Source organism: Sycon ciliatum, chromosome 1 (genome assembly GCF_964019385.1).
Source record: "Sycon ciliatum chromosome 1, ocSycCili1.1, whole genome shotgun sequence".
In the NCBI taxonomy this organism is placed as follows: Eukaryota; Metazoa; Porifera; class Calcarea; order Leucosolenida; family Sycettidae; genus Sycon; species Sycon ciliatum.
Window position 1 is genome coordinate 70,992,131 of NC_088643.1, and position 14,001 is coordinate 71,006,131.

General features: G+C 48.0%; 2 protein-coding genes across 2 annotated transcripts in view; one reads left to right on the top strand and one right to left on the bottom strand.

Moving 5' to 3' along the window:
• The first annotated feature begins 508 nt into the window (after positions 1-508).
• LOC135805233 (tudor and KH domain-containing protein-like) lies at positions 509-10,740 on the top strand. Its single transcript, XM_065319244.1, has 10 exons — positions 509-1,905; positions 3,142-3,379; positions 3,746-3,851; positions 4,158-4,328; positions 5,239-5,351; positions 5,772-5,879; positions 6,400-6,542; positions 6,802-6,872; positions 7,671-7,810; positions 9,374-10,740. Exons 1-10 carry the CDS (start codon positions 815-817, stop codon positions 9,677-9,679), a joined length of 2,487 nt encoding a protein of 828 aa, XP_065175316.1. The 5' UTR covers positions 509-814; the 3' UTR covers positions 9,680-10,740.
• A 1,798-nt stretch (positions 10,741-12,538) lies between these two features.
• Positions 12,539-14,001, bottom strand: part of LOC135805234 (coiled-coil domain-containing protein 171-like) — a 31,407-nt gene continuing 29,944 nt past the window's right edge. Inside the window, exon 32 of the mRNA XM_065319245.1 lies at positions 12,539-13,423. Within this exon, the coding sequence (XP_065175317.1) occupies positions 13,360-13,423 (64 nt within the window). The 3' untranslated portion in view covers positions 12,539-13,359. The remainder of the gene's footprint in view (positions 13,424-14,001) is intronic.

Here is a 14,001-nt window from a genome sequence, read left to right on the forward strand (position 1 = left end):
TTCCTCCACGTCTCCCTATTTCTTTCCAAATCTCCCTCTACATCAGGGAGTCGTATACATAATACGACGAATATTGGTACGGTACGGGACAGATACAGGAGCCCGCAAATATTGTGGACAGCTGTTATGTACAATCCTGTAGAGCCTTTGTAGTCACAGATACGGGACAGATACGGGACAGATACGGGATAGCTCCAGGCGTGACACAAACAAACAAACACACAAACAAACACCAAATTAAAGCTGTGTGGACCCTGGCTAGCGCCAGACGTTACTGAAGTAACGTCTTCTGCATAGCTACGGGAATAATTATAGTACATACGGTACCGCCAGCGTAGACCATGGTAGACCGTACAATAAATACGGTATGTGTATGGTGTAGGGCTTTCTGTCGCTAGCGCTGACATGACACTACGTCGACGCCATGTATCGCGTAGATCAACACACCGCTGGCGCTGGCTGGCAGAATGCATCAAAACATACTTCCCGCACAAAAATCACATTTCCAATCGATCACTAAAAACTTGACTTGTGGGAAGTTGTGCATGCCAGTCTTTCACCATCCAGACTCGAGTAGAGGTACTCAGGCAGATTGTAGCAGAACCCGCATTTTCCCCCTTCTGTGTTTTGTAGCAGAAGGAGACAGAAGGAGGAACGTAACCAACGGTGTCCAGAGATCTGTTCTGTGTTTGGTTGCTCAGTGTGTCAATCAGTGGTAAATGACTTGATGCAAGGGCAAGACGAGATGGATACCAGAAAATAGGTTACAGAAAATAATAATTGTAACGATTTCGGTACGTGTATCTTGTTCAAAATGAGCAACAGCGGCGTTGTTCCGAAGCTATTGCTGGTGGCAGCGCCAGTGACGGCTCTTTTGCTGTATTGGATGTGGAGAAGGCGACAACATGGAAGCTCTTCCAATACGTCCCAGTCGGCTAATGGCACACGTGGTGCCAGAGCTGCAATGTCAAATAGCAGGCAGAGAATCACTGTGGAGGTGGAAGTGCCAGATTTTGCCGTTGGGTTTGTGATTGGACGAGGCGGGCAGAATATCAGAAAGATTGAAACTGAGACTGGAGCCCGTATCAAGATGAGGGATGATCCGGACAAATCAGGCAGCAAGACTGAAATCAACGGCTTTCCGGACCAGGTAGCGAGTGCCGAAGGGCAAGTCCGACAGGCAATCACCGACAAGATACGCAAAGTTGAAGAAAGCCAAAAGAAAAGCTGTACAGTAGAAATAGTGCTGCCACAGCACGCCATTGGCCGGGTGATCGGGAGACGAGGAGAAACTATTCGCAACATTGAGCGTGTGTCGAAGGCCAGAGTGCGTGTGGAACGGAGCACCCAAGTTCCGGGTGAGGATCGACTGTGCATAATTGCGGGAACGGACGAACAAGTCACGGCTGCAGCGAATATGGTGCGTGACGAGATTGCGCAGGATGCTATTGATCACAAAGCCCAACCCAGGGGACCATCCAGGCAGCTTGCCAAGACGTCGTCCGACCTGCCAACATCAGATTTCTCGCAGCATGGTTTGGACCCGGTGGATGTGGACTGGGCTAGCTTGGCTGCACGTGTGTCGCCTTCCGCCGACAACAGCGCAAATGTGTTTGTGTCGGCAGCAAGCCATCCGCACTGCTTCTGGGCACAGGTTATATCAGAAGCAGCCAAAGACTTGGAGCGCCTCACCGAGGAGATGACGGCGTTCTACTCGGGCCTTCGAGACAATCAGTTTCTCTTGAACAAGGTGCGTGTGGGTGATGTGTGTGCTTCCACGTATGCCAATGATGGTACGTGGTACCGTGGCCGCATTATGGACATCAGTGGCGACCAGCTAGACATCTTCTTCCTCGATTATGGTGATTCGCAGTACACAACTCACGCTAAACTCAAAGCATTAAAGTAAGTGCACTATCATGCCTTGTAAGTTGTTGCCTGCGTTTTCTTAGGAATATTACAGCAGCTCTGGCACAGGCATGAGTTGATGTCTGCGAATAAAGCAAGAAAAGAAACTGGCGTGTTCTCGTCTTGTCTCGTTTAGTTTCATCACGCTCTTTGAACAGTGGTTTTCTACTTAGCCGGGTAAGCCAAGTACGAAAGTAGAAGTGTGTATCAGAGGCAAAGGTGGGATAGGAACCATAGGACGCCACACAGGCTACCTGGATCGATTTATGGCCAGTAGGATCGTGTAGCCTCGTAGGAGGAGAACATGGTTGTGGGAATTGGGCAGCATGGATTTACCTTCTCATCGCCATTGCTATAGTTGGTGCATTGCCACAGTGGCTACTAGTGTACCAGTACAGAACTGTCGGGCACCGAAGAACTGGGAGATCAGGGTTGTAGCCTAGCCCGTTCTTATTTTTAGCGAACACAGCAGTTTCGTTCTTATTCGATGGTACAGTCTTAAGCGGGATTCACAGAAGCTTTTTCGCGATGCGACAGATGCGAAACCTGGAAAACCCCAAATCGCAGCCATGTCGCACCCCATGCAACTGGGCCATCGCAGGCCATCGCAGAAGTTGAGCTTGGCTCAACTTTTGCGATGCGATGTGATGCGACAAGCGATTTGGCGTACGATTTTGACCTTTTCTACAGCAAAGTTGTACAACGGTTCAAGAGTTGCCTATAAATTTGTACAAGTTGTATCAAACCGCGCGAATATCATGGTGACGTACCCAAATCAGCAAGACTTTGTCGCATCGCTGACTTCTTCTGTGAATGGTCTTTCGCGAGTTCGCATCGCACGCATCCATCGCAGATCGCGTCGCATCGCAAAAAAAGCTTCTGTGAATCCCGCTTTACATGTACATTTATGCAGAGTTAAACATCTGACTGTACATTATAGTGTATATCACGATTTCCGTTCTTATCTGCAAAACATACAGCTTACGCTGTTCTTAAAAATTGGTGAAATTCTAGCCTGGCCGTTCTTCGGCGGTCCGTTCTTCGGCGGTCCGTTCTTCGCGGTCCGTACTTCGGCCCCCGACAGTACTGTACATGATTGTGTAGCCTGCAGAAGCAGAATGGTAGTGTGTGGGCTGTCCAGTGTACATGGATCTGCGATTGGCTATGGCCTTTTCCATCTCGACCTGTCTTGATGTTGATTCCGTTACGCGTATATGGTCTTTTTTCCTGCAGGCCCGAGTTCTTGACGGTACCGTTCCAAGCAGTAGTGTGCTGCCTGGAAGATGTAGCTCCATTAGACGGCAGCTCCGAGTGGCCGGGAGCCGCCTGCGACGACTTCCAGCGACTCGCCGCAGTCAGCGAATGGAAGCCACTGGTCATGCAGTATGACACGCTAGCGCAGCACGCTAACCCGGCCGCACTGCACCCAGAGCCATTGGTCGTACGCCTCATCGACACAAGCAGCAAAGAAGTAAGGGCCCGCAGTCAGTTGAAGCTTCTTAGTAGGGATGTTGGTTCCGATTTTCCGAAAACAAGTTTCGCGGAATCACCCGCAATTGATGATCGAGCTTTCGTGATGCTTAATAAGTTAACATCCCTGCTATGCACAGCACACCCCGGCCTACTAGTAGGCAAGAATGAAAACGAGCTTGGCAAGCACAGTACATGTATTCGTAAATCCCTTCTCCGTATCTTTTTAACGGCATTTCTACTTGTAAATCAGTGTACTGACTTGTGCACGATGCTGTCGTCTTCTGGGTATTGTCATGGCATGCTTCCTGTCACTCTTATCCTTCATGTTGTGATGTGGGTGTGTTTCTGTGTGCCTGTGCGTTAGTCTGAGGACGTGCACGTAGGAAGGAGCCTGGTGGCGGCTGGACTAGCGGCTCCCTGTGGCAGTGCAGTGACTGGGGGATGCAGTAGCACTGGTAGTAACACGGCTGGTGAGTTCTCTTTTTGGCATTTGATTATTGATGTGTGGATAGATGGGTGTGGGTGTGCCTGGTGGTGGGGGGGGGGGGGGGGGGGGTTGTAGAACTGTTCACGTACTTCAGTATTCACATCTATTGACAATGAAGGTTGGATGGGTGTGTACAGGTGTGCATTTTAGAAGATCCTTTTGTCTAAAAAACATGGATCCAGTGAGCAAGCATTGTTATCCCTCTGCCAGCAGGTTCTACTGTGAATGTACTTGTACTGGTGTTTGGAAATCAGTTGAAAGATGCTATGTTGCCTTGCTGTGCCTCCAGACTCTGCACACGCTATGGACGCAATAGGAGAGGAAGACGACAATGCATTTTCGCTTGATGGATCGTCAACTCAAGGCCAGTCTAGTGCTGCTTCTTTTTCGCCGTCCGGCGAATTATCGACGGGACGTCAGGAGTGTGCCGTCGGTGTTGATGGACAGACCGCGCATCACCGTAAGAAGAGCGTCTCTTGATTTCCGATTCCCTCGTATTTGTGCCTGTGTGCTGCACGGCACGCACGCTTGCATGTATAGCAGACGGCGCAGCGCGTGAATAGCGGGCTGTGTGTCACCGTGCACTATCGGGTGTAGTTAAGCGCGGGCTCTGTGTTCCGCAGGTGTGCTGTGAAAATTAGCTCCGTGGTGTGAGTGTTTGGTGTTTTCTTTTTTCGGATAGTACTCTCACAATGTCCTGCTCACCGTTGGATTCAGTTAAGTGCCGCGTAATGGCGTAGGGTTATGCTGGCATCCATAGCCATCAGTGATGGTGTTGTGAACGGTGTGCAGAGGAAGTGCGCAGTGCGGAAACGCTGGGCTTGACAAGTGGCGGCAGCTTGTGCAGGTGTGTGTTTTTCAGCTACGTGTAGGTCTCAAGCTCTCGCTATAGTGTACTAGAAAACCTTTTTCCAACTTTCCTTTCTAAATCATGCTCAAGCAGTTTTGTTTTCATCATGGGAAATCATTTCTTTAACTCTCCCACATTGCTAACTAATGTCTGCTGAATATCAGATCCGGTCAGATTCGGCAGTTGTCTCTAAGTCCAGCAGACTCTTTGTGTTTTAATGCTTTTTAAATAATTCCAAAAAAGATATTTTGCGTTCTGTGTCCTGCAGTGAATAAACTGTTTTCAACCTCCATGTACGGACGTGGTGTTTGTGTGTGTGTGTGTGTGTGTGTTTGGGTGCATGTGTGTGTTTGGGTGCATGTGTGTGTTTGGGTGCATGTGTGTGTTTGGGTGCATGTGTGTGTTTGGGTGTGCGTGTGTGTGTTTGGGTGTGCGTGTGTGTGTGTGTTTGGGTGCATGTGTGTGTTTGGGTGCATGTGTGTGTGTGTGTGTGTGTGTTTGGGTGCATGTGTGTATGCAGTTGTTACTGTCCTGGACGGTGCCAACCATGCCTCACTGCCTAACGCAGCATTTGGCAGTCTGATCCAGGTGCGCGTTACAGCAGTCCGTGACCCGAACTACTTCTGGGTACAGGTGAGGTGGTAGAGTGAGCTGCTTGTATCCGCCTTCGTTATGCTATTTGCTGCCTTTGCGCCCAATTTACCTGCGACACAAAGCCACGTGGACGTAAAAGTCAGGCATATCGGGGTTCTGGTAATTGATGGAAGCATCCTTCTATGCAAGCCTGGCTTTGTGTGAGGCGCCGCCAGTATTGCCTTCAAAGGCAAGACGAAAACCGGCTTGATCTTCCATGTCTGGCCTTTAGTTATGACTGGCTGTTTGCCATCCAGACATATCGGTGCATGTGCCAGCCGTTCAGATGATACGCTTTTCAGGTGCATTGGCCATGCGTGCTGTGCTCAGTTGACTAAGTTTGTGCACTGCCTTTAATAGCAGGCCTGAATAATGTATGTATCAACATGGCTTCTGATTTGTGTCGCATCTGCTCTTCAGCTCGGTGCCAAGTTGGACAGCATTGAGCAGATGAACGACGAGCTAACAGAGTTTTATTCAGAGCTCAGTTCCGACAGCATGCACTTGACCGATGTTAAACCGGCAAAGGTATGTGCGAGTGTCGTTTGTGTACGGGCGTGTACTCCAGACTTGCGTGCTTTTGCCAACAACTCTCACTGCTTATTTGGCCATGAGATTCTGTTCCTTTTTGCATGTTGACGTTATTTTCTTGGAATTTCTGGAAATGTACATCTCGCAGTTGCACGAAGGGATTTTTGCCAGGTTGCTCTACACGCACACACGCGTGTGCACGCACACCACACACATACACACACACACCACACACATACACACACACACCACACACACACACACACACACACACACACACACACACACACACGCACACACACACACACACCTGCACACACACACACACACACACACACACACACACACACACACACACCTGCACACACACACACACACACCTGCACACACACCTGCACACATCTGCCCAGTGAGTGTAATTCCGAGGGTGAATCTCGCATCTCCAGTGCAACTTTGAACTGGACTTCGTTGTCATGGTCGTCCTGTGTGTCGTGGTCTCCATGTGTTTACTATGTAGGTCTGTTGCACCATGTTTGGTCATGATGAGACCTGGCATCGTGCTGTCATCACCAAGGTAGTGGACAGCGAGTACGTCACTGTACAGTACCTGGACTACGGCGACACTTGTAACGTGCGCGTCGACAATCTCAAGGAGCTCAGGTAAGTCCGTGGGTGGGTACGGGTGGGTGTTTGTGTATGTGTATGTGTGTGTGTGTGTGGGGGGGGGGGGGGGGCTAGCTCGAATACATACATTGTATGCATGTGCAAGCACGCACACATGCATAACACTTTGCCTTTTTAGTGGCCATTACTGGCATTAGTTGATTGCTCCCTTCTAATTGAGACTGAACTTGGGGCCGGTTATGGGCTATGAACGGTTGTATCATAATTGTGTGCTTTGTGTACTTGGTTTGTGCAGGGAAGATTTCCTCACTATGCCATTTCAAGCCATCCCGTGTCAAATGGCCAACATCGTGCCGTTCGTGGAACGTATGTGTTGCTAACTTAGTGCGCCCACACGCAGTGTGTGCATGCTTCTCTTGTGGCGGGCATGCATGATGTTGGTGGTGGTGGTGGTGGTGGTGTGTGTGTGTGTGTGTGTGTGTGTGTGTGTGTGTGTGTGTGTGTGTGTGTGTGTGTGTGTGTGCGCAGTACAGTGCAGTGCATCCAGTGCATCCAGTGCATGCGTGCGTGGTGTGTGTGTGTACGTCCATTGTCTGTGACTATAGATAGTTAATTTACATACTATAGATAGTCAGATAGTCCTCAAGGTTCTAGCAAGGGGGGGGGGGGCAGCGCAGCCCCCTTTCCGATTTTCGTGTTTTTCATGCAATCCAACGAAAAATGCAGTTGAAAGTCACTATTAGATGGTTCATAAAGGCACATTTGTCTGGGGCGAAGTCGAGGATTCGCCCCATGCATTGCATTTAGCGTGGCAAGACAATATTGGAAAGTGGAAAAATGGGATACGGTGGTACCGGTAACTGTTTCCTATGCCCTCCCCCTACTGTTTTGACCTGGCTAGAACCCCGGTCCTGGATTTTTTGAATTTTTTCAGCTAACTACATGTACTGTCACATTGCTATGCACTGTACCGGTATGGTGTTAGGTAAAGCACTGTACTAGTTGTACTAGTTTTACATGTATAATGTGTATGTGTGTGCGCTGTGGTAAGTGTGCATCAGAGTTCACTTTGTCACAGCTGTGCGTATGCCCGCGTGAGACTGTCTGCATTTCTGTATGCGATCGCTGTACAATCATGTTGTCTGCGATGCTGACCTGCTACAGGAACGTGGTGTCGAGAAGCAGTGGACCGGTTTGAGCAGCTGACACATGCTGGCAGTTGGCAGTGTAACCTGCTAAACTTGGTGTTGCCATCATCATCGGGGTCCTTGCCACAGGTGGAGCTGTTTGACATGGTTGCAGAGGTCAGTAATAATGTACGCTAAAGCAGCTTGTAAAGTACAGGTTGGAAAGGCTGCATTCACACACGGTGCGAAAACTCTCGTGGAAATCCTCGTACAAGCCACTTGCAATAAGTATGCGTTCACACAGGAAATACAGTTGCATGCCATGCACGTAAAAAGTGGCCGACATGACTAGATATCCATGGTGAGGTGCGGCGAATTTGAATTTTTGCGCCAAACTAGCTGCACGTACGGCGGCACGCTTTCGCAATTGGCACACCTACCACTTGTTTCGACTTGCCTGAAAGCGAAACGCTTTCAAGTTGCCTTCAAAGCGGCACCAGGATTGCTTTGAACGTGCATGTGATTTTTCACTTTTGGCGCATGTTTCTACGGGCACTTCACAAAGAACATGACGCATGTACGTGGTTTTGGACCGTGTGTGGACCGTGTGTGGACCGTGTGTGAATGCCCGTCCCATTTTCATGATAGCTTTGGTTTCCCTTTGGTGAAACAGGCCCATCTTGGGCTTTTCGGAAAGTTTGAGCCACGAGGAGTGCTCTAGTAGCCGCTTCTAGCCTTCAAGTAACTAGTTGTAAGAGGAACAAAATGCATCTACATGTTTTGAAAAGAAGTACGGCTCATTCATGTGTAGACTATTCGTAGTCTCAAATTTGTACTTTTATGCTGATAAATTTTGATTTTGCAATTAGGCAATGCGTTAGCAGGGCAACAAAATCATTGCGAAAGTCACACCACGTGGAAAGTTGTTTTGTGCCTGGTGTGAAAACAGACCTTCTTCGGAGACTTGAAATTTTAAGCTTCTCTTTGGAGACGCCCTGGTGTTTTGGACATGAGTGATTGGTGTTCCCTGCTTCTTTCGAGGCCAAAAATGGTGCAGATTTGGTTTAAAAAAAGTAACAGAACTTCATTTCTTATTACGGAGTAAACAGATTTTCTGTTGCAGGAAAACTAACTAGCGCACAAAGCACAGAAGCCAGTGGAAATTTCGACGAGGCCTTTCGCAGCATTACTCTTCAAAGCCGGTACGTCATTGGCGATATAATCAGCAGCAAAAGCAGCAGTCCTTTCTAGGGGGTCAGATGAGTGACCAAAATGACACCTAAGGCTAAAGCGCGCTGCACAATATCACTTTTGTGACGCGATGAGGGACGAGCGATGCGATCGAGGGTTTTTTCTGCAGAATTTGGAATCGCAGGTTGCCGCAGCTCCGTCGCAGGTCTCATCGCGGGAAGTTGAGCCTAGTTCAACTTTTGCGACGAGCAACGAGCGATGCGCATCACTTTCTACACGGCGGGCGCACGTGACAGCTCGCGTGCAGTTTTGGACTGTGCATGCCCTGCAACGATGTGCCGTGCATTGTGCATCGAAGACTTTCGCTCGACGCTCATCGCATCGCAGAAGTGATATTTGAAACCATCAACACAGAGCATAACATCAAATAACACTAGGACTACGGTGCTACAATGTCGAAACATTGCTTGCATGCGCGGACGTGCGAATGTCTTTAGACCCGTGCTGCTTGCTGAGCATTGACACCGGTGTGTACTTTTCGTTGCACAGGGAGTATCGGTGTCTGAAAAAATGGTGGAGGATCGACTGGCTGTGTGGAGCTCACTAACCCCGAAGCAGAAGAACGTATCGCGGAGCAGTCTATCTGCAGAGCCAGCTTTGCTGGTACAGAAGGCACTGAGTGATGCGGAGGAAGAGGACATTCAAAAGTATGTGGATAAGCTGCCCGTCTTGGCCAGCAGCACACAGACTGGTCTGGTTGGCAGTCACCACCGCCGCCGTACCAACGGCTCGCGTACCTCTGCCAGCTCAAATGGAGTGAAGCTAGCAGCAACGTTCTCTGCCAAGCAAGCGTAGCTACGCCTTTTGTTTGCCTGATACCCGTATTCCTTCCTTGCCACATCTCTTGCTGTGTGCACGTGGGTGTGTTGCATTGTGGCAGTGTGGATACTGGAGGTTTCCAATGTTATTCTGCCAGTCGCCTAGCTCTACCAGGCCTAGCTAAAACTAAGGGAACAGATCGCAGATGAGTATGTCTCTGTACCGACAATACTCCCAGCTTTATTTTAGAAAAGGTGACTTGAGAAATGTGCGAAGTTTTACCAGTGTCGCTTGCTCTTCCTTCTCGTCACTGGGTAAAGTGGCACCCACCGAGCGCAATGATGATTGCTATTGATTAGTTAAGATGAATGCATTACAAGGGTGTTGATTCTAGCGTTTTGAATTTTTTTTGAAAGTATTTGTTTGAGTATTCTAGACTGTGTGGTGTTGTGTATTTAGCTGCGTGTCCACTGTCTACACCCCCTCATTGCCATGTCTTCACAGACACACTGCCTGCCTTTCACCTTAGCCAGCTAGGATTTGCTACCACTTGTAGAATTCTCACCGCGCTGATATTTCTCAGAGCTCTCTCTCCCTTCTCTCTCTCTCTCTCTCTCTCTCTCTCTCTCTCTCTCTCTCTCTCTCTCTCTCTCTCTCTCTCTCTCTCTCTCTCTCTCTCTCTCTCTCTCTCTCTCTCTCTCTCTCTCTCTCTCTCTCTCTCTCTCTCTCTCTCTCTCTCTCTCTCTCTCTCTCTCTTCTCTCTCTCTCTCTTCTCTCTCTCTCTCTCTCTCTCTCTCTCTCTCTCTCTCTCTCTCTCTCCATCCACGCTACCAGCTGTTCCAGTTCCTCTTCATTCAGCATTTAGTATTGGATAGTACTCCGGTGCTGGCACCGATTACCACTAGTTCTGTTTTCTACCCACATCGCCGCGTTCATTTACTCGTTGGCGGTTCTGCAACAGTAAATTATGTTGCACTGCTGTTTTTACGTGAAATGGCGCCAAAACCTGTTAGTTTGTGGCCTTCTTTTAACAGTGTTGATGCTCAGGCTCTCGCCTGTTACTGTCTTTATTGGCTTCACAATAGGCTTCTCATCAGTTCCGGGCGGGCACTGTCAGATTGCGGTGTGTGTGTGTGTGTGTGTGTGTGTGTGTGTGTGTGTGTGTGTCACGGTGTGCGGCGTTCATGTGAGTGTATGGGGAAAGAATATACCGGTATCATGTAGTGTGCCGGTATACCCGCCGAATATGTTCAGCCTCTCTGCTAGAGTGTTGAGCTCTTCTTGCACGTTATAACTGTGAAAGCTTCCAGTGCAGCAACACACCTGTAGAATGATGTACCACACCCAGCAGGGAGTACTGTAGTACAATACCATTGTGAATTCGATTTCGACAGCATGTTACCATGGTTTCGAGGCGGGGTCTATATGCCATTGTACTACTCCCTGGCACCCAGTAACTTCACTTTGCTTGTGTTGTACTGGAGAACGGGTTTACTCACGAAACGTGAGGCCATGAAGTAGGAACCAAAGCAAAAAGGCAACCCAAGTTCGGCAATACATTTTTTTTGCCAGAACAGAAGTGTCGACTGTTGTACTAACGTGTGCAACGAATTTTTGAGTACATCTGCATTCAGATCCTGTACACATGTGCTAGCATGCTGTAGTCTCAGCCTGTCACCATGGTCACCAGGATACATGTAGCGTGATTCCGCGGATGTGGAATTCTCCGTGTCTTCGAGAAATTTTGCACAAAACCGGCGTTCTCCATGGGAATGCACGAGAAAATACCAGTAGTACATGATGGTGGAAATGTACTCCAAAGTCGCACCCTCCCATGAGTTTGTACGACAATGTTATCAGTTTTAATATACATTATTCAAAAAGTTTTCGTTTTGTTTCTACGGTACCTGACATCTACAGGTACACACAGTCCGATGAAATAATTATGTTGTACCCATGTCAGATAACACTTGTCATGAAAGCATGTTGCACTCCAGCTTACTGGCGATGCGTATTTCAGCGACCACCACAACAGCAAACGGATCTTGTCCGTATGAAATTGTCATGTGAGATTACACGCTAGCAACTTCCTTTTGACCCCATTTCCTTATCCAACATATTTTTTAATCTTTACCCTTCTGCAGTGGATGTGTGGGTCCTAATAATCTGTCCCCGGGGAAAATTGCAGAAAAAAATCGCAAAAAACGCGGGGGAAAAACGCGGCATAATATGGCATAATTTGTGGTGAATTTGCGGTAAATATGCGGTGAATAATATTGATGTGCGGCAATTTTCAGTATGACTGTAGTGAAATCAATTAGTTACAAGTCTCTGGTGTACGCACTCGTCATATTTGAGTAAAAAGCCGCCATGATGAGACGTTGCTGACCGAACAGTGCACTGTGTGTACGTACGTACGTGTAGTGCAACAAAAAAGTTCAAAAACGCGGGGAAAATCGCGGAAAACGCGGTCTTTAAAAAAATCGCAAAACGCGGAAAAAAATGCGGCCGCGGAATCGCAATTTTCCCCGGGGACGGAATAATGGGCACAGCACTCTCTCTTATGTCCTTCTCTATTTTTCTTGGCGCGCTTTGTCTGTGCAGACGCCGAGACCACCAAGGTCGGCTGAGCAGCAGGGCTCCGCCACCACTTTCCACCAGGGAGTCGTAAAATACCGGTATTTACGACTCCCTGCTTTCCACATTCATTCGGGAGCATAGTGGACTTCGTAAAAAACCAAAATAAAAAAATAAATAAACAGCTACTGAATTACAATCACATACTATTCTGCTCTCCCCAGCCCATACTGTTATTGTAGTATAGTGCCAACCAGGGAGTACTAAAAACTGGGTTTTTTTAGTACTCCCTGGTGTCAACCCTCCATGCATTCACAATTCAACCATCAAAGTGAGCACGCTGAGCTCAGATAAAAAAGGAGCCGCACAAACTAAAATTTAAACTGCCTCGACATAAGGACAACACCACCTAACAACAGACGCTCAACACATTGTCATGGCTGAGAGTGAACTTCGGCTCAAACTGGAGGAGCTATCCACTCATGCCGTCGGCAAACGACTCTGTACAGTCCTGCGGTGTAACGCCAGCTGCTGCACAGCATACTACTTGGAAACTACAGAATGTCTAATATATTACAAGTACAAGTATGCTTCTCGTTCAACGGGTAGCAGGATTTCTCTCTCTCGCAATCTAGCAGAAAAAGGAAAATACAAATCGTTTTTTTATCAATCTCTCTCTCTCTCTCTCTCTCTCTCTCTCTCTCTCTCTCTCTGTGCATCATAGGATAATTACACGTAGTCATGTTAATCATATGGACTGGTGTACTCTTGCTAATAACAGTTGTACATGTACATGTACCACAGTGCTGCATTCAGAAACGCATAGTGGTCACGTGTCACTAGGTGAATTGTAGTGGTGCCGCTAATACTACTACTGCCACACAAGTGGAGGGCTTTCCTCAATTGCCAACACTAGTTGAGAAATTGTTCTCAAGGGTGAAAAAGTTGTCCCGGGTCAAACCCAGTGAGAATGTGGTACAGCACCTGGCCTGCTCCCATATCAAACCTGGCTGCATGGAGGCAACACATGCTCTCTTCTCTGGCTTCTTCTTGCCGGACTTTGACAGGTGACTCAGTAGTAACCGCATGATGCTACAGCTGCCAGCTGTTTGGTTGCAGTTGAGTTGTGGAGGAAGTGCTCAAGATGAGGCGATGGCAGCCGAAAGCTTAGCAGAGAGATCTGCTCCGAGTCCCTGGACATCTCTGTGAAGAGAGGAGGGAAATAATCACAGGTTAGCTGAACTACCTAGGTATAATGAAAGAGTAACAGCATAAGCTAAAGTCCAATGGCCTTTTCGTCAGTTTGTGAGCAAGAGACCTCCTGGAAGTAAGTCGAGTAAATACTTGTAAATGTTTCAGACGCAGTATTCCGCTTTCTTCCAAACATTGCAGTCACTTGCAGAGAACACTGATAGCTACTATTGGGGTGATACATATAGCTAATATTATGATGATAGCTAATATTGGAGTGATAGCTCACTTGACTATCGGAGTGATAGCTCACGTGACTATTGGAGTGATAGCTGACGTGACTATTGGAGTGATTGCATACTACAGTACACGACGATGGGCCTCATGCCAGTGAAATATGAAACGGCTTGGGTTACCGAAAACCAGACTACAAAATAGGAAGTTGTGCACCTTATACTTCCGAAGTATTACAAACAGGCACGACTAGTCAGCATTACTTTTGTATCATCAGCTGGGTACGAGGATTCTTCCGGTAGCTTGTTTCAGTGAATGATGATGATGCCAGGCAAAACTCTCGAACGTAACTATAA

Bases quoted from the DNA above. Each gene is read 5' to 3' on its own strand.
- LOC135805233 (XM_065319244.1), top strand. From the start codon at position 815: ATGAGCAACAGCGGCGTTGTTCCGAAGCTATTGCTGGTGGCAGCGCCA. The intron at 3,380-3,745 runs GTAAGGGCCCGC...CCTGTGCGTTAG, and splicing joins TCGACACAAGCAGCAAAGAA to TCTGAGGACGTGCACGTAGG. The intron at 5,880-6,399 runs GTATGTGCGAGT...TTTACTATGTAG, and splicing joins CCGATGTTAAACCGGCAAAG to GTCTGTTGCACCATGTTTGG.